This window comes from Sinocyclocheilus grahami, unplaced genomic scaffold (genome assembly GCF_001515645.1).
Source record: "Sinocyclocheilus grahami isolate Dianchi unplaced genomic scaffold, SAMN03320097.WGS_v1.1 scaffold341.1, whole genome shotgun sequence".
NCBI classification, from domain to species: domain Eukaryota; kingdom Metazoa; phylum Chordata; class Actinopteri; order Cypriniformes; family Cyprinidae; genus Sinocyclocheilus; species Sinocyclocheilus grahami.
In genome coordinates, this window is record NW_015505520.1 from 380967 (window position 1) to 402072 (window position 21106).

The following is a 21106-nucleotide window of genomic DNA, read 5'->3' on the forward strand; positions in this document are numbered from 1 at the left end:
ACACACAACTGTTAGCCAATCATAGCAGTGGGCGTTTACTTCCGAATCTACAATCCGCCACACCTATTCAAACAGAACGTTCTGATGAGGGGGGGTCAAAAACAGGACAGAAAACAGCCTGTTACTTCTAAATTTTGATGTAAAAATCTTGATAACAATATAAGTGGATCTGAGAGAACAGTACAAAATAAAAAAAAACAAAGGCAGTTCATGACCCCTTTAAAATGGGAGGCTATGATTCAAGAACAATTAAATAGAATATAAGAGCTTTTTAAATTTACAATAAACTGCTTAGAGTATTTATGAGAATTCTATCCAACAAGAAGAACACTCACTTCCAGAAAGCGGCAAATGTCAGCTTTAACCTGGGTTTGCATGAACACCACGTTCTCAAACAGCCAGAAGAACGGTTGTGGGTCATCTTCCTTCGGTTTCATAACATTCAGAAGTCGATAATATTCAAAAAAGAGCCTCCCTGTGCCCTCTGCAGAGAGTAAAGAGGTTCTCAGATGCAATGAATGATGCTAACTCTTACCGGTTTTGACATGAGACCAAGCACTGAGCCTGCTCAGCAGTAGCATGTTTAACCAAACTTTAAATCTTGACTTACCATACAAGCCTTTCCGAGCAGGATTGACTATGGACAAGTCATTACAAGGACTTCCACCAATGAGAAGATCAAACGGGCCCCATTTGTCAATCTGAACAAAGACAGAGAATAAATTTAATGGGCAGACTGCTGAGGAGTCTTCTTCAGATGTGTAATTATCTCAATAAGTATAGAGTTTTTTAAAATTAAAAACATTTTAATCAAATCTCAGATTTCTGTCCCGCTACTAAAAGTCTATTCACCCAAAACTCTGACGCTTCCAAACAGATCAAAAAATAAATCCATATGAATGTTTACAGCATTCAAATCAAATGAGGTTCTTTCTTGCGGGTCATGCCAGCATGTTTGAACTTCCACAAGAACCAGTGAGGTTTGGTCTCACTAGTCAAGCAGGAATAGTTGAGCTTCTATTTCCGTTCACTGATCAATGCTTATATGTGAATAAAAGCCTAAATCTGTTCATCAAATAAAGTGGTTGTCTCTCTTCAGAAGACTGGGACTTTTTCATTCATATGGATTTATTTTCAAACATCTTGAAGCATCAGAATTTAGGGTGAAGAGACTGTCATTAGAGGAACAGAAATCTCTCAGATTTCATAAATATTTTATTACCAAAAGTCTTGTGGCTTTGGAATGACACGAGGGTGAGTAAATGATAGAATTTTCATTTTGGGGTAAACTAACACTTTAAAGACAAGGGGAAAAAAAACAAGGAGAAATTTTTTTGTAACCATACATGCTTTTTCGTAATGTTCTTAACATCATCAACATGAGTGATTTTTCCATCATGGTTAACCATAGAAATGGTGATGGATTCTTCATCAACTTCTGAGGCCACATATTTTTCCACTTTAAAGCCAAGATCCCTCAGAACAAGGTATCCTGAAACATAAAAATGTATGTAAATAAGCCACATAACAAGTACAAGAACAGACTATAATAAGTGTGAATTACATTACAAGTGGTGAAGAATACAGGAAGTTTTACCTGTGGCTATACCATCAAATAAGGAAAGCACTCTGATTGGACGTCGCTGGTTAGCAGGGATTGATGGGTAAACACGGTGGGGCTCCTGAAGAGGACAAATGTCAGTGTTGGAACCTATACAAATACAAATCAGGAAGATCATCCAATTTTTTTGTATAAGATGACTAACAAATTCCATGGCGCTGTTGTTGGCAAAGAATTCCTGCACACGGATGCTCCAGTCATGCCTGGGCTTCAAAGCTCCAGAGCTGCTCTCGGGTGCACAAAGGTAACAGGTCCATGGATCCACATTTTTCAGCTGGTTAAATGTCCCCTCACCCACTAGGATATCCAGACAGTCCACACAGTAGCAGCTAGAGAATGAGACCAAATTAGATTGGGGTCAAAACTTGTGAAAATGATTACACTTTGTGTAGTTCTAATTTAATATTTTTCCCTTGCAGATTTTATTATCGATTGAGTCCAATTTGCAATTATCCTGATTCACAGCACCATTTAACATGCATAAATGTGATTCAATTTACTTATCTGATTAGGGGCAGAGAAATAGTGCAGAATCTCAAATGTATAATGATTCTTTGTTTTAAAAACCTAAAACAAGTCCTTTTTTAAAGGGGTCATATGATGTTGCTAAAAAGAACATTATTTTGTGTATTTGGTGTAATGAAATGTGTTTATGCGGTTTAAAGTTCAAAAAACACATTCTTTTCCACATACTGTACATTATTGTTTCTCCTCTATGCCCCGTCTTTCTGAAACGCTCGATCTTTACAAAGCTCATCGGTCTGAAAAGCGAGGTGTGCTCTGATTGGCCAGCTATCCAGTGCGGTGTGATTGGCCGAATACCTTAAGCATGTGACGGAAATGTTACGCCCCTCACCATGTGATGCCGTGTCCCGGCCTGAGCGAAGAGACAAAAACATTAAAACCCATAATAAACGAGGCATTTGTTGCATCCAGTGGGGACATAATTACTGATTATAATGACTTACTGTATTTTTTACGCGTTGCATTGCACAGCTTAAACATAAAACCATGTCTGCATTTGTAATCGGAGAAATTACGAACAACAAGTGCTACTCTACACTGCTCAAAACTCGCGTTTGAATCATCGCTTTCACAACGAAACACACAGCGTCACACACGGCGGGCTAGAGTGAGCGGCGGTGGGCGGGCTTGAGAACGGCGCAGCCGGCAGATTCGATGAAGGAGTGGCCGGTGGGCTTGCGGCAACCACATGTGACGACCCCGGGCTGGACTCCGCTTCGTCCATAGTGAAATTCGATCCGGTGATCCACAGCGCAAAGTTGATGTATTTCCTCAGCGAGCAGCACGGATCAGCTCTAGGCATGACGAAGCGGATATCGTCCTCTTTTGGAAGGCCAAACAAAGTAGTTTTGCTTTCACAACGAAACACACAGCGTCTTCACAACATGGCGGCAGCAACAATACTACAGCGAAAATAAAATTTACGCCTTCTTTCTTTGCGTGAACATTTGGGCGGCGTTATGCAAATCAAAATATGCAAAAAGAACGAGCCGTTTTAGGTAGGCGTGGTTGACTTAACTTTTATAAAGAATATCTCTTTGGATTTGAGACTTTAGTCTTTGCAACTTTACAGATCTTCTTTAAGCACCAAGAGCTTGTAACACTCCAAAGACGAAGGGAAAACTGAAATCACATCATAGGACCCCTTTAATTGTGTAGACCATTTTGTGATCAACACAAACAAACTCACCGACAACAGCTGTCATGACCACATAGAATGACCTCCATGCCAGAACAGCAAATGGTGCAGTATGACTGATAGCCATCTTCATCATACCTGTACAGCGTCTCTGTGAAATTAAACTGACAAACAAACAAAGCTTTGTCAGAGATCTAAGAAAAATTAATGGGAGAAACTGTAGAGCTCAGTGGTGGTTAAAGTCCCACTTCACTTTTTATTGCCTATTTAATGATGTTCACATCAGATTCATACACCCATTCGCCTGTTTGTTAACTCTTAATTCATGCACAAAAGCATTAGTTGGACTAGCTTTTTGAGCTAAAGTAGTGAACTTTATGATTCAGATAGGAGCTGTACTCACACCAAAAAGCTTGCTGAGGGAACTGACTTGCCTTAAAAGGGACTTTAGCTTTATGCAGAGTGCTGGGTATGGTTTTATACAGATGATTTTATACAACTGTTACTAGCTGAAAGAGCCAACCCCTTTAAACAAGAGCAGGTGTCTGTTTGTAAGTAAGAAACTTGACAATCCTACATTCACAGACTGGATCATTGGAAACTACAACAGTGCAATTTCACTGTACCTTGCATTTTAAGCACAGGCTGCCTTCGAAGAGTGGGTGGATGATGTCAACAAATGTACTTCCACATGATAAGCAGAACTCTGAAGGTGAGAAGAAATGAAATTATGACGAACTTCACTCATTATCAATAGATACTGCAATGTTTATGAAAGGGCTTCTTACCTTCGATGTCTATCTTGTTTTCCAGAAATGTATGCACCATTTGATCTGTGAAAACATTTAAATAAACACCAGGTTAACTTGTTTTTGTTGATGTTTTTTAAGTTTGCATAATGCTTTAATAAATATCACTGGTGCACATACATCTTTTTTGGCTGTTCTGTCTGGACTCAACCTGCATACTTTCGCAGCGAGTTAGACGCTTATTCCTGTAAGAATGTTTCTGTTCTCGACAAGTCCTTACAGTCTGCGAGGATCTCTGATTCCATTTTGGATGCATGAATCTTCTGTAAACATCTTTTTCCCCAAGATTTATCGAACCTTTGTGCAGGTCCAGAGATTCAGGGAGCTTATTCAGAGATACAGTTAAGTTAAATAATTTTTCTCGATGGTCTTTGTAGTTTGGAGAGGATGCAACATTCCCATTCACTGATCGTGGCATAAAAGCCTGTTCTAAGGAAGGAAAAAAGATGAACACAGTAAATACACAACAAATTTGAAGTTTAATACTACAGTCCTCGCACTGAAATACAGCACTGTGGTCAAAGAGTGTCTTTCAGTGCTAATCTGTTGCATACCATTGTATTCCGATTGAGGTCGAAGTCCATCTGGACCTGATGGCTTAAAACCTCCAAAGGCCCAGTCCAACATGACTCTAAACAACTCATCCAAAGAGTCCGTCTCAGGAGAAAAAAACATTCTACTGCGTCTGGAAGCCACCTAGACCATAACATGTATAAAACATTTCTTACATTCTTCACATACTTGCATGGAAAATTATTAGGTCTCAGTCTCAGTTTTAGGAACAGAAATCAAGATTTTTGAAAGAGTAAACAAAAACGTTATATCTGTGAAATTCAGCAAAAGGCTGGGACTGCTTCCAAGAACTGGTTTTCCAGACTGTAACACCGTCACACTAAATTGCACCAAGGTAAATGGATCTTAGAGCACTAAAAACATGGTACTAGCAAAATACAACTTGCATTACCTGCAGAGAATTGAAGATTGCATCTTTATATGTTGCTACAGTAGCGAAGGAATTAGAACAGAAGCACTTAGCAAAGGAAAAAAAGGGCAGGAGATCATCTACTTGGATCTACAACAGAAAAATATTCATCACATGATCTTTCTTATTGAGTAAATAAAAGCAAAACCCAAAAGCTCACAAAAAAGACTGTATACTCATATGTGTACCTCTGACAGCATCCTGTTCCCAAAGAAAATCACTTTACGCATGGAGCCACAAGGCGTCTTGCTGTCCCAGCTCTGAACCAGTCCAGGCCAAAGACCAAAGCCCTCAATGGGTCCCCAAACCATCTCACCCACTGTGTAACCCCCCTAAAATCACAGTTGTTGTTAGACACAGTCTGTTTTTTTTTTCTCAGTGATATTTAAGCCGCAGAAATCTTTTACTACAATGCACAAATGTAATAAAAAATATCTTTAATTTTATAAATGTTGAAGTTACCTGGTATGGAATGTTTGTTTTCTCATTGTTATGTGAGATAATTCCTTTTCTTTTCTGGTAGAGAAAAACAGTGTGTTCAATCATGATATCGAGAAACAAAACAACACCCTTCACTGCAAATAACAATTACATATTTACCTCAGTCCATATGACATCGTCATCACTACTGCTGCAATCGTCATCGTCATCACTGCTGCTGTACTTGTCGTCATCATCATCATCATCATCATCAATGGACACATTTGGATGATGCGCTGGCAACAAAGACCGGACAAAGACAGAGTTTGATTTGGGTCATGTCCCAGAGTTTCAGAAGAGATAAAATCCCACTAGCTGGTATATTTGAGCAGGGCATAAAACCTTTTGTGTGATTTTGACTTTCTGGGTCTGAATCAGAAGAGATTGGCACAGTATCCTCCACTTCCATTGCCACAATGTTTTCCACGTCCCATAAGTAAATGCCATCTGAGAAGCAAACATATTTGTTAGAGTGTGAGGCAAAGCAGATAGAGATCAGTTCCTCGATAGCATTTGAACAAACTTGTTGTCAAGTTCCAATGATCTAACATGTCTTTCAGCTTTAAAGGTCGCTACAACAACCAGTGTGTCATTACCGCATGTGATGCTCCCTTGAGTCTCTGGGCTGAGATGTGATGGAGCACTTTTATATGAGCTGCTGTCTGTAGCATCATCCTCAGCCATGTCCTTCTCCTCAAAGTCCTCCATTTTCCTCTCATTGAGATCTGAGTCAGTTTGTGGGAACACCTGAGATACAGACAGCCACACACAAATATAAGAACCAAACTTTTTGTTTATGTAAAGCTTGTTCAAAGTGGTCTGGGTGATTGTTAGCATGTTGCTATCCATTTGCTAGGTCACTGCTAGTTAGTTCCTTACTGGTCCATGTCAAAATAGCTCAAGCTCACAATATTCTGGTCCACAGATATGAATACTTCCATTAGTAGATTTTTTTCTCCACCCATTTGTGTATGCCAGATAAAACTCTTGCCTCAGCAAACACCACTAAAGATTCTGAATAAGTTAACTTTACAAGCATTTAAAGGAAGTCAAGCATAGTTTCTCAGACTAATAAGTGTTCTAGGACACTTTACTTATCACAATTTAACCCTAACCCTAATAAAACTAAATACATTTTAAATACTTTATATTAAAAGTGGTTGGAGAAATCAGATTTTGTCACACAGACATCTGATAAATTATATTTTTTATACTTCAGTGACTCACCTGTTCAAAAATGATCTCTTTTTTCAATGTTCTGGGCAAAGCCAACAAGCTAACGATTAATTTCCCAAAACTTGATGTCCTTCCCATAATTCTCAGCTCAGTCTTCCAGTACTCCTCCATTGACTGGTCGGCTGGGTGTGTGTCAGCTCCATCAATGAACTGGTACTCCAAAAACTCATCTGTGAGTAAGCTGACATTCTCAGAGCTTGAGCAAATCCCAAAACAGGCACCTAAATCTTGAACTATTTTGCCAGTCACTTCAAGCTTTTTTCCTGGACACAACACTAATGACAAGTTTCTCATGGTGGAATCTGAGAAGGGTAAACATTCAACAATATTAACAGTCACAGTCGTGTAGAAGGAGATGACAGAACTGTGGAATGTCTCCAAGTAGTCAGTCAACTCTTCAGAGCATTGCAGGAGAAAGTCAGCAGCCTGTTTGCCAACTTCAACCTCTCCTCTAGGTAAATGTCCTACTGTTTCCTGTATAAGCGAGGTCTTCCCTCTCCTATGGAAAAGTTCTGCTGTTTTTTGTCTGAGGAAACTCGCCGTGTAGAATCTCACTAATTGAGAAGCATCTTGGAGGAGCTGTGTCATGCTGACACCTTGGTCAATATTCTCCTGAAAATCGCAAAGCGGTTGCAAAGCGTGGCTAAGAAATAGGACGTTGAGTCTTATTTTGGGATCACTAAGACGACGGCAGATCACTTTTTCATCTGCATCCAGAGATCCAAAGTATTTCTCAAGGTCTGACCAAGCTAAAGTCATTTTCTGGATGATTCTACAGAAGAGAGAGCATTGGGACGTCAGGATATTACTGAAGTTCGAACAATCAACATCTTCAAGCAAAGTTTGTAGAGAATCTGGAAAAGATGGAAAGTGCTTGTAGATCTCTGTGATGAGATTCACAATCGGGCCAGAAATCTCCATTTTCTCAACACCACTGTGACACACTTGTCCTGCCATATCTGTAAGTCCACATAAAGACACAATCTCAGGTTTCAGCAACTTCAGACCTGAGAGAAGATCTTCATGATCTGGGAAATTTGAATAAAATATCGCCATGTTCATTAGAGGTATTGTAAACTTCTTCAGCATCTCCACAATGCATGTACAGATGGCATCAGCAGTCTCTTCCTCTGGATGAAGAACATCAAGCAATCTGATCTTGGTTTCTCCAGCGACTTTGTCAAAAAAGCCCAACAAGACCACACTGGCCTCCTTGTCCTCAATCTCCACTCCATGGTATAAATAAAGGCAGTATGGAGTCTGACTGCAGAAGGCTGTAATGTCTTCCCAGTATTTCTGGCCTAATACTAGACTATCCTTGCCACTGGCGAAGTTTGATCCAGCATCAGGTGAGCCATACTTTCTGATGAAAGACATTGTGGCTGGATTGCAGGAGAAAGAATTATCTGATTTCTTTTTAGCATTTTTCATGTTCTGGTTTGGATACTTTGGCTGTTTGAGCCTTGATGAACGTCTCCTCTTCTTAGCTATAAATAAAGAATGACAAAGAGTCATAAAAATGGCATTATGTTTACAAGACCAATGACCATATTTCAATATGCTTAATCAACAAATATAGACGCCAAGTAAACACCTACGCATTTCAAGCTCTAATATCATAAACAAATCGAATGTTATCAGGATGTTACCATTCACCAACAATGTCTGCTCCAGTTCCTATAAAAAGAGTACAGGGGTTAAAAAATAATATTGATCACTGCATATCATAATTATTATAAAAAACACTGCACTATAAATCAATAATATAAATATATAAAAACTCAAAAGTGTCTTAATTATATAAACATATGCAAAGGGGAATCACATCAGACTGAACCTGGGAAAACACACCATGTAGACTTTCATATTTAAGATGAAAGGTGTCTATTTTTGAATGTTTGGGGAAGATCTTTTAACTTTCATAACCAACTTCACACAAATAATTTGACATCAGTGACAACATGACTGATATACCCAATTCAAGAAGTGTTTTGATTGGCTGGGAAATAAAAATACCTGAGCAGGTGAGCTCCACTTGTCTGTGTCACTAAGCCAATCCAACGGCTCACTGAGATGCTTTCATATTTACATTCATCCACACTTTTCCATAGCCTGCAGACAAATTGTATGAATTGTAAGTCTGCAAAATATGATCTGGATTCTACAACTAAGCCGTGTAAAATATCTCTGAAATCACAAACACATATTTAGTCCCATACATTTAAGTAGTCATTTAATAAAGACATCGATAAACTCATGTTAGTAAGCCGGTTAAGAGTAATTAACGTAGTTATTTTTAAATGATAAGTATTCTGTGGACGACAGGAGAAAGACAGCATGCATGTTAAAACTGCATGCATTTTGATTGTTGAGCTTCTCACTACACTGAACCCTATTTTACGATATTCAGCTAGGCTCTAACGTTGGACATCTGGCCTTTTCACGATTTTGCACTTTGACCTTACATTAACTAGCGCTGTATAACGTTGCACTATTGTCAGGCAGTGCGTAATGTGCGGGAATTATGAAAATGTTAACCCGCACACCACATCAAATGCTAAAAGGAATAGTAACAAACCGAAAAGATGTTCTCTTTTAGAACGCGGCCCTCTCAAATGAAGACGTCTTTACAACTGGTACGTCTACAATTCAATAGTCACACTTAGAAGATAAGAATATTTTGAGAATGCGTACTGTGCATATCCACACAGCTCCTCATCAATTTACCGCGAAAACTTGAAACCGAGGAAACGGATGCTGCTGCAAATGAAGCGAAAGCGGCCTTCCAACAGCGACCGTTCCTCCACATAGGACACTTATGTTAACACTTAACACATACTGTTTTTCCTTACTTCTCTTCTTAATATTGTAAAATAGGACTAAATGTCTACTTACACACTGAAAGACTTTGCCATGACTGTCCATCCAAAATACGCTTCTGTCTTTGCGTTTCAAAATAAAAGTCGTTTTGATTCTCGTTTAATTTGGTACCGGTTAGTAACTCGTTCAAGGCTTTTAAATACTAAAATTATCTGAACACTCTGAATATCTAAATAATAACTTATTATAGTAAATGTAACTTAGATTAAAAAAAACACTTTAGTTATTGCATTGTACAATAATAATTATCAGGGTAAAAAAAAAAAAATCACCAGGGCTCAGGACATAAATGCCACTGAGTGACAATGCTTCAGATTATTGAAAAACTTGATATGGAAATCAATGACATTTCAGTTAAGAGTATATTTCAGAATGCACAGAATGTTAAGGGTTTATGATTTTCTAATAAAATATTTGAGAGATACAGATTTGATTAGAACAATTGATTTTATTTTTTTTTATAGTATGTAATATTTTCGTTCGCGGCCTCACACTCCATCCCAGTAGGTGGCGGAAATGCACCGTAAGCTGGTTTCCCAACCGCTAATAAACACAAAAGTAGTAGTAATTCAGAGCACTGAACACGTTTATTCATTTTGCTCAATCCCACATCAAATTTGTTACTCCATTTGTAGCTAAACGTGATTGCAAATTCTGAAAATTACATTTTTTAAAATTGACGTGATTTGACGGAACATTCAATAAAATGTAATCAACCTTCTTCAGTTTCCCAGCATCCATTTTCCTAAACAATTCTTCAGTTAGTCCTACCATTTTAGTTTTAAAAAAGGTAAAACAATTAAAAGCAACAAATTCTCATGTCCCGAGTCTTTTCACACTGACAGAAAAAGATTAAAATCATCAATGTTAGTTCATTTGAAGGGGACCTCATCACAAGCAAAGTAATCCTTCAGAGGTGCTAGAAGATGTCTTATGACAGGGACGCTCCAGGACTTCCCCAGCACTCTTTGCCTCTGAAAAATTGACGTGATTTGACGGAACATTCAATAAAATGTAATCAACCTTCTTCAGTTTCCCAGCATCCATTTCCCTAAACAATTCTTCAGTTAGTCCTACCATTTTAGTTTTAAAAAAGGTAAAACAATTAAAAGCAACAAATTCTCACGTCCCGAGTCTTTTCACACTGACAGAAAAAGATTAAAATCATCAATGTCAGTTCATTTGAAGGGGACCTCATCACAAGCAAAGTAATCCTTCAGAGGTGCTAGAAGATGTCTTATGACAGGGACGCTCCAGGACTTCCCCAGCACTCTTTGCCTCTGCATACGCCCCAGATTTTTCACATCTGTGTAATGCTTCGGAAATCCAAATATTCTGTGAAAGTGTCAGAATCAGCATAAATAAAATACATACTTGTATTTAAATTTTGATTTATAGCGAAGTGTAGAACTAAAACTTACTTCTCCATTTCTGTGATCCATATACTGTCATCTTTTCCATTCATGGTGATGGGGAAATGGGCGTCATTGGTGCCCTGCTTCAGTGAGTTTGACCGTGTGGTGATAGTGCGAACTTTTTCATACTACAAAACGGCACATAACAGCTTCAGAACTCATCACTAGTGATATCATTACAATAACTATAAACTGCATATCTTTGGTTAGAAGCTCATGACAAACCTTTGCAGTGCGGCCAGGCTCCAGACATTCCTGAAGAGCGAGTTTATCATTCTGAGATGCTCTGATTGGCCTGCTCAAAACAGAATAAAATGGACAATGTATAATATATTTATTTACTTTAGTTTACACAGTTCAGTGCATTTTACAAGTAAAAAAAAAAAGCGGGTGTGTTATTCATATGAATTTAACTGACACACCTGTTCATGCCAGGTATGTTCCCCCAGAAGTATCTTGCTCTGTTAGCTGGACTCACTTTCACAGCATCAACAAGCACAGGGTTACACTAAAACACACACACACACACACACACAGGCTTACTACACCACAAGACTAAGTATTCTTTTAAAGGGGTCATGAACTGAGAAAACAAAATTACCTTGATCTTTTGACAATAAGAGGTCATTGTACTATAAATACATCCTGTAAGTTTCAGAACTCAAAACTTTGTCGTTAGTCTAAAAACAGCTTATATTGAAGGCAGTCTGCCAAACTGACAGCTTTTGGAATGTTCTACTCTATGATGCATTAGTGTGGATGAGCACCGCCTCCGCAGAAGAAGATCATCACTGTCTGTTAAGCCCTGCAAACCGATTAGCACGCGTAGTGTTTACAAGAGAGACAATCGTGCAGGTCTACGCAGAAACCAAACGAAAAACATACTCTGAAGACAACAAGATGCTGTGCAGTGCCAAGTTGTGGAAAAACAGTGTTTGCGTTGCCATCCTTCTGATGTCAATATTAGGAAAAAGTGAAATATCTATTTTTAATGAAGATCCAGATCACGTCAGTAAAAACTTTGTCTTTTGTTCACTTCATTTTACCACAGATTCATTTACAAACAAGACAATTTTGAAGCAGGATTTTCAAAAAGAAGGAAACTAAAAGAGGATGCTGTGCCGACTATATTGGATCCGTAGTCAGTAATGTCACAACACAAGTGTGAGTAACTGTTTTCATTAAGTGGTCACTATTACATTGTTTGATATGTATTATTTATGCGTTTTTGATCTATATCACAGCAGCATCCATCTGTGAGGAATTAATGTATGCTATCAAACACACACAACTGTTAGCCAATCATAGCAGTGGGCGTTTACTTCCGAATCTACAATCCGCCACACCTATTCAAACAGAACGTTCTGATGAGGGGGGGTCAAAAACAGGACAGAAAACAGCCTGTTACTTCTAAATTTTGATGTAAAAATCTTGATAACAATATAAGTGGATCTGAGAGAACAGTACAAAATAAAAAAAAACAAAGGCAGTTCATGACCCCTTTAAAATGGGAGGCTATGATTCAAGAACAATTAAATAGAATATAAGAGCTTTTTAAATTTACAATAAACTGCTTAGAGTATTTATGAGAATTCTATCCAACAAGAAGAACACTCACTTCCAGAAAGCGGCAAATGTCAGCTTTAACCTGGGTTTGCATGAACACCACGTTCTCAAACAGCCAGAAGAACGGTTGTGGGTCATCTTCCTTCGGTTTCATAACATTCAGAAGTCGATAATATTCAAAAAAGAGCCTCCCTGTGCCCTCTGCAGAGAGTAAAGAGGTTCTCAGATGCAATGAATGATGCTAACTCTTACCGGTTTTGACATGAGACCAAGCACTGAGCCTGCTCAGCAGTAGCATGTTTAACCAAACTTTAAATCTTGACTTACCATACAAGCCTTTCCGAGCAGGATTGACTATGGACAAGTCATTACAAGGACTTCCACCAATGAGAAGATCAAACGGGCCCCATTTGTCAATCTGAACAAAGACAGAGAATAAATTTAATGGGCAGACTGCTGAGGAGTCTTCTTCAGATGTGTAATTATCTCAATAAGTATAGAGTTTTTTAAAATTAAAAACATTTTAATCAAATCTCAGATTTCTGTCCCGCTACTAAAAGTCTATTCACCCAAAACTCTGACGCTTCCAAACAGATCAAAAAATAAATCCATATGAATGTTTACAGCATTCAAATCAAATGAGGTTCTTTCTTGCGGGTCATGCCAGCATGTTTGAACTTCCACAAGAACCAGTGAGGTTTGGTCTCACTAGTCAAGCAGGAATAGTTGAGCTTCTATTTCCGTTCACTGATCAATGCTTATATGTGAATAAAAGCCTAAATCTGTTCATCAAATAAAGTGGTTGTCTCTCTTCAGAAGACTGGGACTTTTTCATTCATATGGATTTATTTTCAAACATCTTGAAGCATCAGAATTTAGGGTGAAGAGACTGTCATTAGAGGAACAGAAATCTCTCAGATTTCATAAATATTTTATTACCAAAAGTCTTGTGGCTTTGGAATGACACGAGGGTGAGTAAATGATAGAATTTTCATTTTGGGGTAAACTAACACTTTAAAGACAAGGGGAAAAAAAACAAGGAGAAATTTTTTTGTAACCATACATGCTTTTTCGTAATGTTCTTAACATCATCAACATGAGTGATTTTTCCATCATGGTTAACCATAGAAATGGTGATGGATTCTTCATCAACTTCTGAGGCCACATATTTTTCCACTTTAAAGCCAAGATCCCTCAGAACAAGGTATCCTGAAACATAAAAATGTATGTAAATAAGCCACATAACAAGTACAAGAACAGACTATAATAAGTGTGAATTACATTACAAGTGGTGAAGAATACAGGAAGTTTTACCTGTGGCTATACCATCAAATAAGGAAAGCACTCTGATTGGACGTCGCTGGTTAGCAGGGATTGATGGGTAAACACGGTGGGGCTCCTGAAGAGGACAAATGTCAGTGTTGGAACCTATACAAATACAAATCAGGAAGATCATCCAATTTTTTTGTATAAGATGACTAACAAATTCCATGGCGCTGTTGTTGGCAAAGAATTCCTGCACACGGATGCTCCAGTCATGCCTGGGCTTCAAAGCTCCAGAGCTGCTCTCGGGTGCACAAAGGTAACAGGTCCATGGATCCACATTTTTCAGCTGGTTAAATGTCCCCTCACCCACTAGGATATCCAGACAGTCCACACAGTAGGATCTAGAGAAGTGAAGACCAAATAATTTAACTATACAGAGTGGGGTTCAGTGCAAATACTACACTTACATTGCATTCAAGCTACAGATGTTTATCAGATTTTTGCTTTCCCTGGGAATCAAACCCATGACATTGTATCACCAATATCATAAACACTCACCGACAACAGCTGTCATGACCACATAGAATGACCTCCATGCCTGAACAGCAAACGGTGCAGTACGACTGATAGCCATCTTCATCATATCTGTACAGCGTCTCCGTGAAATTATACTACATGTGATAAACGGACACATCACTGAAGGATTGTATTGTACTGTATGACTGTATACATGATTTTATGCAACATTTAGTAATAGTATTTTTAGTATAATTAGTATATATAGCCAAAACCCATGTGAGGAGAGAACTACAGCTGTGTAACTATATTTAGTACCTTGCAGTTTGAACACAGCCTTCCTTCAAAGAGTGGGTGGATGATTTCGACAGGTGTACTCCCACATGATAAGCAAAACTCTTGAGGAGAAATAAAGTTAGGATGAACTTCACTCATTATCAACAGTTGCTGCAATGTTTATGAAAGGGTTTCTGACCTTCTATGTTTCTCTTGTTTTCCAGAAATTCATGCACCATTTGATCTGTCAAAACATTTCAATAAACACCAGATTTTTTTCTTGCTTTGCCATCACAATTTTAACAGCAACAATAAATATTAATGATGTACATACGTCTTTTTTGGCTGTTCTGTCTGGACTCGATATGTACGCTTGGGGTAATCTTTTGATGCTTATTCCGCTGTGTGTATTTTTGTTTTCTACGGGTCTTCACAGTCTGCCAGGATCTCTGATTCCATTTTGAATCCATGCGTTTCCTATAAACTTCTGTTGTCCCAAGGTCTATCAAGCCATTGTGCAGGTCCAGGGATTCAGGGAGTTTGCTGAGAGAGACAGTTAATTTAAATAACTTTCCTTTAGGGTCTTTGTGGTTTTCCATGTTCCTATTCACGGATCGAGGCATATGAATCTTGTCTAAGGAAGAGAAAAAAAAATAATATATATATATATATATATAATTAGGTCATGTTAGGATGTTCTAGAAGGTTGACCGTGCATTGCTATGGATGTAAGATGCTCTCGACATTTTAAACATAATCAAGGGTCCCTTAATACAAACTAAATTAATTTTCATAACCACCGTCACATTATAAGGGAGAAATTATATCTTGTCACAGACACATGAAATTTTGGTTTCTGAAGCTCTTCATACTTCAGTGACTCACCTGTTCAAAAATGATCTCTTTTTTCAATGTTCTGGGCAAAGCCAACAAGCTAACGATTAATTTCCCAAAACTTGATGTCCTTCCCATAATTCTCAGCTCAGTCTTCCAGTACTCCTCCATTGACTGGTCGGCTGGGTGTGTGTCAGCTCCATCAATGAACTGGTACTCCAAAAACTCATCTGTGAGTAAGCTGACATTCTCAGGGCTTGAGCAAACCCCAAAATGTCATGTTAGGATGTTCTAGAAGGTTGACCGTGCATTGCTATGGATGTAAGATGCTCTCGACATTTTAAACATAATCAAGGGTCCCTTAATACAAACTAAATTAATTTTCATAACCACCGTCACATTATAAGGGAGAAATTATATCTTGTCACAGACACATGACATTTTGGTTTCTGAAGCTCTTCATACTTCAGTGACTCACCTGTTCAAAAATGATCTCTTTTTTCAATGTTCTGGGCAAAGCCAACAAGCTAACGATTAATTTCCCAAAACTTGATGTCCTTCCCATAATTCTCAGCTCAGTCTTCCAGTACTCCTCCATTGACTGGTCGGCTGGGTGTGTGTCAGCTCCATCAATGAACTGGTACTCCAAAAACTCATCTGTGAGTAAGCTGACATTCTCAGGGCTTGAGCAAACCCCAAAACAGGCACCTAAATCTTGAACTATTTTGCCAGTCACTTCAAGCTTTTTTCCTGGACACAACACTAATGACAAGTTTCTCATGGTGGAATCTGAGAAGGGTAAACATTCAACAATATTAACAGTCACAGTCGTGTAGAAGGAGATGACAGAACTGTGGAATGTCTCCAAGTAGTCAGTCAACTCTTCAGAGCATTGCAGGAGAAAGTCAGCAGCCTGTTTGCCAACTTCAACCTCTCCTCTAGGTAAATGTCCTACTGTTTCCTGTATAAGCGAGGTCTTCCCTCTTCTGAGAAAAAACTCTGCTGCTTTTGGTCTGAGGAAACTCGCCGTGTAGAATCTCACTAATTGAGAAGCATCTTGGAGGAGCTGTGTCACGCTGACACCTCGGTCAATATTCTCCTGAAAATCGCAAAGCGGTTGCAAAGCGTGGCTAAGAAATAGGACGTTGAGTCTTATTTTGGGATCACTAAGACGACGGCAGATCACTTTTTCATCTGCATCCAGAGATCCAAAGTATTTCTCAAGGTCTGACCAAGCTAAAGTCATTTTCTGGATGATTCTACAGAAGAGAGAGCATTGGGACGTCAGGATATTACTGAAGTTCGAACAATCAACATCTTCAAGCAAAGTTTGTAGAGAATCTGGAAAAGATGGAAAGTGCTTGTAGATCTCTGTGATGAGATTCACAATCGGGCCAGAAATCTCCATTTTCTCAACACCACTGTGACACACTTGTCCTGCCATATCTGTAAGTCCACATAAAGACACAATCTCAGGTTTCAGCAACTTTAGACCCGAGAGAAGATCTTCGTGATCTGGGAAATTTGAATAAAATATCGCCATGTTCATTAGAGGTATTGTAAACTTCTTCAGCATCTCCACAATGCTTCTACAGATGGCATCAGCAGTCTCTTCCTCTGGATGAAGAACATCAAGCAATCTGAATTTGTTTTCACCAGTAGCTTTGTCAAAAAAGCCCAACAGCAGAACATTGGCCTTGTTCTCGTCCTGAAGCGCAACTCCATTGAATAAATAAAGGCAGTATGGAGTCTGAATGAAGAAGGCTGTAATGTCTTCCTGACATTTCTGGCCTAATACTAGACTATCCTTGCTGCTGGCAAATTTTGATCCAGCATCAGGTGAGCCATACTTTCTGATGAAAGACATTGTGGCCAGATTTCGAAAGGAAGACTCATGTGATCCCTTCTTAAAATTCTGGTTTAGATATTTTGTCTGTACAGGACTGTAGAGTCTTGAAGATTGTTCTTCCTTCTTAGCTATCAATAAAAAGAGGGGGGGGATCATAAAAATTACATAAGTCCCAATATCAATAATAAAAACTCAAAGTGTAAACACTTACAGATTTCAAATTCTCTTCTTGATTTCAATGACACCACTTCCCGTTCAACAAAACCCTCCTGAGTGTTATATTTCTGCTGTGCAACATTGTGATCATAAAGATCTTTGAACCACGAAAGCAAATCCAATATTTTCAAGGTGTCTCCATTCACCAACAATTTCAGTTCTAGTTCCTATAAAAAAAGAGGGGGGGGGAAAACATGCATTGTTAACAATACTGCATGTTGATCACTGCATAGCCATATAAATAAAACACATTTTATGATGCATTCATTTACCAACATAATTTGAATTTTAATCTATTGCTTCAAACAAAAACATGCATTGTTAACAATACTGCATGTTGATCACTGCATAGCCATATAAATAAAACACATTTTATATGATGCATTCATTTACCAACATAATTTGAATTTTAATCTATTGCTTCAAACATTTTCAAAAGCGATTTTGTTATTTAATTTGCTCACTCTCTTGATTTGTGCCTTGTTGAAAGCGTCCTGTAGCAGATTGTAATTATCCAAGATGTCTGCATTCTCTTTTGCTGTGAACTTCACTTTATTTACGTCAACAGATCCAGGGTGAATGATGTCCATCAACTGACAAAAGGCGGCACCTAGAAAAACACGCCATAAAAGTGTTAGCGAAAAAATATCTAACATTCAACATTTTTAATTAACCAGGTAACAAAAATACCAGAGCAGGTGTACTCCACTTGGCTGAAAGTGGCTTGCAGGATGTCATTGAGCCAGTCCAGCAGCTCACTGAGATTGTGTTTCTCATCTCCAATCTTCACTTTCACCACCATTTTTTCATAACCTGTGGAGACATTGTAATCTGAAAACCTGTGGAGACACTCTGAAAACGTTGACAATATAATTGTTTACAGATAAGTGCCCTAACAATGATGCACACATAGAGACAGTATTAAGTATGCAATAACTTCAACATCATTAATACAACATTTGAGTCTACATAGTAATAAGTAACATTTTAATGTACCCGCAGACCACTAAGTTATATGCGCTAAATGTGGGTTTGTTCATTCAAACCATTAAAAAAAACTGTTTAAAAGGACATTTAACAAACATTTTCTCCTCGACAGAAAATCCTCCCAGATGAAGACGACTTATTAAATCTAAAGTAATCGGTTAAAGAACATAACGCGGACCCTCCATTTGCCGCGACATCTTAAAGTGAGGAAACAGCAGCAGAAGCCAATGAAGCGCGAGCGGCCTCCCAGCACATTCCACTGCGCGGAGGGACACAGACTGCGCGGGAAACAGAGGCGGAAGATCACGTCGCGTCAAATGTGTTACTGTTCGGTGATACAACGTTCTGCTAAAATGACTGCTGTATGTAAACAACTGTTTATTTATCATGTTATACGTTCAAACACTGCGTTAAGGCAGCTAGAAATCAATTTTTAAGTATCTTTCTTAGACGAGATATATAGTGAAAGTTTTTCCTTGAGTAATATGTAAACATATATTGTTTATTATGTGAGCCACATACTTTGGCAAAAAGAAGATTATATCGTCAACGGTATGTGTATTTGTTAATGTAACGTGATAAATGTATTTTAAAAACAAACTCGAATGCCGCTTGCAACCTTTTAACCGAAGTTATATATGAAAGCTTCACTAAGCACTTGGGTTCGTGTGGTTGTCCTACTGAAGCCTTGCTTTTGTTCTTTAAAAATTCTATCAAGTGAAGCAACTAACGTTACACCAACTATTCGGATGTCCAGAGGTTAAAATCCATTACATGTGATACTAACGTTACTTACCACCACCCTGTCCCGTTTGGTGTTTTAATCGGTAATCGGACCTCCCTCTGGCGATGCCGCGAGGTCAGTGGATCCTCAGATTGGTCGGGTTGACCTAATTTAGGAGGGAGTCGATCGCGTTTGAATCCAAAGGCGTTCTGCTGTTCTGCAGCGTGGGCACACTGGGTCACTGGTGGGAAACTGGATTGATCCTAGTGACTCGAATCGCAAAACGGATTTGTTCACGGATTTGTGAATTGCATCGTTCCTCCAGTAGATGGCGACCAGTGCGTGTTTAAGTAGAGGCTTCAATTTACTCAACCGAATCGCTAAAAACCGAGTCATTCACAACCGAAACGTAATTTTTCGTTATAGCTGTATGAGATCTTGAAAAAAGTTTGAGTATCACTTCAATTCTCCCGCTTCCTTTGCGTTGTTGTGAACGATGCTTACTAAATCACCAGACGAACAGCGTGTCGTGTCGCCGGCCAGCACTCAGCACTCAGCACTCAGCACTCAGGAGCTCTTGCTCGGTCTCCTTCTGAGTCAAAACAATGACTCGTTCGGTGATGGGGGCGTGCTCGTTCACTCAGTCCGACCAATGAAAAGCAATGAAAGTTATTTGGTCGGGCTGTAATCACGCTTTAAAAGCAGAAAAGTGGTTCAAAAAAGGCGAAAGGGAACGAAAAGTAGCCTGACTTCGATTTCTAGCAGTAGCAGTAGAAAGTCTATTCCGAATTTAGCATACGAATGAAAATCATACAGCAACTAATCTTTATGTATTTATAAATAAATGGTTAAAAACGTAAGACGAGGCAGGTAGATATAATATGTTCGAATTGCATATTACGATAGAATTGTTGCAACGTATCCAATATAGTGCTAAACTGGCCTACTGTTTTTACAAACACGGTACAACAGTGCGTTGAATACTGTAACGTTAGACCGCAACCTGGCGGCTAGTAATTAGTAATGCATGAACCGGAAGTGATGTCCCTCTGGTCAAGCTGGTGGCGGGAATGCACCAATTACGCTGGATGCCAACCGCCGTTAAACATTAAGAAGAAGAATTTTAATGCTTATCAAAATGTGACTTTAAGGTTGACCGAGACAAAACAAAATGCCCGTTGGAGACAATAGTATCCAGCTGCAGACCAGCAGTTTCAGAACCACAGCCACAGAACCGGAAGTGAGGGGAGGAGCTTACATTTTTGAACAGAGTAGCGCCACCTTAGGGTTTTTAAGAGGTCATTTGCTTTTAGTACACACGATCCGTCATACTTTATGTATGCATTTTATAATGACATATTAAGCATTTTATAAACATGAATCTTGTGTAATTTAGGTGTAGACCTATACAGTTATTCGTTTCATTGTATTATGCGAGTAATTTCCTGTTTGTGATATTAAAAATAATGTTTGAAACTTCTGGGCATGTTATATGAAATATACTTTAATCACAAGATTCTAAATAAATGTTTACGCCAAAGTCAAGAACACGTGCATCATACATTTTTATATATGAAAACTAAAACATTTCAATAAAACACACACACACACACACACACAAACAGCAGCATCATTTTAAAAGTAACAATCAAAATGTACACAATAAATTAAATTGAAGTTTATAAAAGTAACAATTCACCATTAAGCCCATTTTGTCAGGACAATCCTGCATGAAAACTTACAAAATGAACGATTCACTCTTGGGCACATTTTGCCGTGACAATCT

The 21106-nt window shown here is 38.6% G+C and overlaps 2 protein-coding genes across 3 annotated transcripts in view; both read right to left on the bottom strand.

Annotated features, from left to right (window-relative positions):
- dnmt3bb.3 (DNA (cytosine-5-)-methyltransferase beta, duplicate b.3) overlaps window positions 1–9737 on the bottom strand; it is a 14975-nt gene extending 5238 nt beyond the window's left edge. Inside the window, exons 1-20 of one of the 2 annotated variants that reach the window (XM_016295867.1) lie at window positions 9687–9737; window positions 8808–8903; window positions 8390–8468; window positions 6783–8278; window positions 6152–6302; window positions 5898–6002; window positions 5676–5791; window positions 5538–5591; window positions 5264–5407; window positions 5058–5165; window positions 4648–4789; window positions 4214–4522; window positions 4073–4117; window positions 3911–3990; window positions 3336–3448; window positions 1767–1950; window positions 1598–1682; window positions 1347–1492; window positions 611–701; window positions 336–484 (exon numbers count right to left, since the gene is read on the bottom strand). In XM_016295867.1, the coding sequence (XP_016151353.1) occupies window positions 336–484; window positions 611–701; window positions 1347–1492; window positions 1598–1682; window positions 1767–1950; window positions 3336–3448; window positions 3911–3990; window positions 4073–4117; window positions 4214–4522; window positions 4648–4789; window positions 5058–5165; window positions 5264–5407; window positions 5538–5591; window positions 5676–5791; window positions 5898–6002; window positions 6152–6302; window positions 6783–8278; window positions 8390–8411 (3540 nt within the window). In that variant the 5' untranslated portion in view covers window positions 8412–8468; window positions 8808–8903; window positions 9687–9737. The remainder of the gene's footprint in view (window positions 1–335; window positions 485–610; window positions 702–1346; window positions 1493–1597; window positions 1683–1766; window positions 1951–3335; window positions 3449–3910; window positions 3991–4072; window positions 4118–4213; window positions 4523–4647; window positions 4790–5057; window positions 5166–5263; window positions 5408–5537; window positions 5592–5675; window positions 5792–5897; window positions 6003–6151; window positions 6303–6782; window positions 8279–8389; window positions 8469–8807; window positions 8904–9686) is intronic. The other variant, XM_016295868.1, reaches the window with a different exon arrangement.
- A 911-nt stretch (window positions 9738–10648) lies between these two features.
- Window positions 10649–20128, bottom strand: LOC107603113 (uncharacterized). The gene is made up of 19 exons (XM_016295827.1): window positions 19393–20128; window positions 18300–18422; window positions 18074–18219; window positions 17605–17776; window positions 16023–17521; window positions 15667–15760; window positions 15045–15344; window positions 14910–14954; window positions 14753–14832; window positions 14477–14589; window positions 14136–14319; window positions 13967–14051; window positions 13716–13861; window positions 12980–13070; window positions 12705–12853; window positions 11509–11594; window positions 11312–11381; window positions 11093–11214; window positions 10649–11006 (listed from the first exon to the last, which is right to left on the bottom strand). Exons 2-19 carry the CDS (start codon window positions 18409–18411, stop codon window positions 10850–10852), a joined length of 3651 nt encoding a protein of 1216 aa, XP_016151313.1. The 5' UTR covers window positions 18412–18422; window positions 19393–20128; the 3' UTR covers window positions 10649–10849.
- Window positions 20129–21106: the final 978 nt, after the last annotated feature.

Coding starts and splice junctions, on each gene's coding strand:
- LOC107603113 (XM_016295827.1), bottom strand. CDS start 18,411: ATGGTGGTGAAAGTGAAGATTGGAGATGAGAAACACAATCTCAGTGAG. Junction 17,522..17,604: donor AAGAAGAGAATTTGAAATCT/GTAAGTGTTTAC, acceptor TTTTATTGATAG/CTAAGAAGGAAGAACAATCT. Junction 14,052..14,135: donor ACAACAGCGCCATGGAATTT/GTTAGTCATCTT, acceptor TGTCCTCTTCAG/GAGCCCCACCGTGTTTACCC.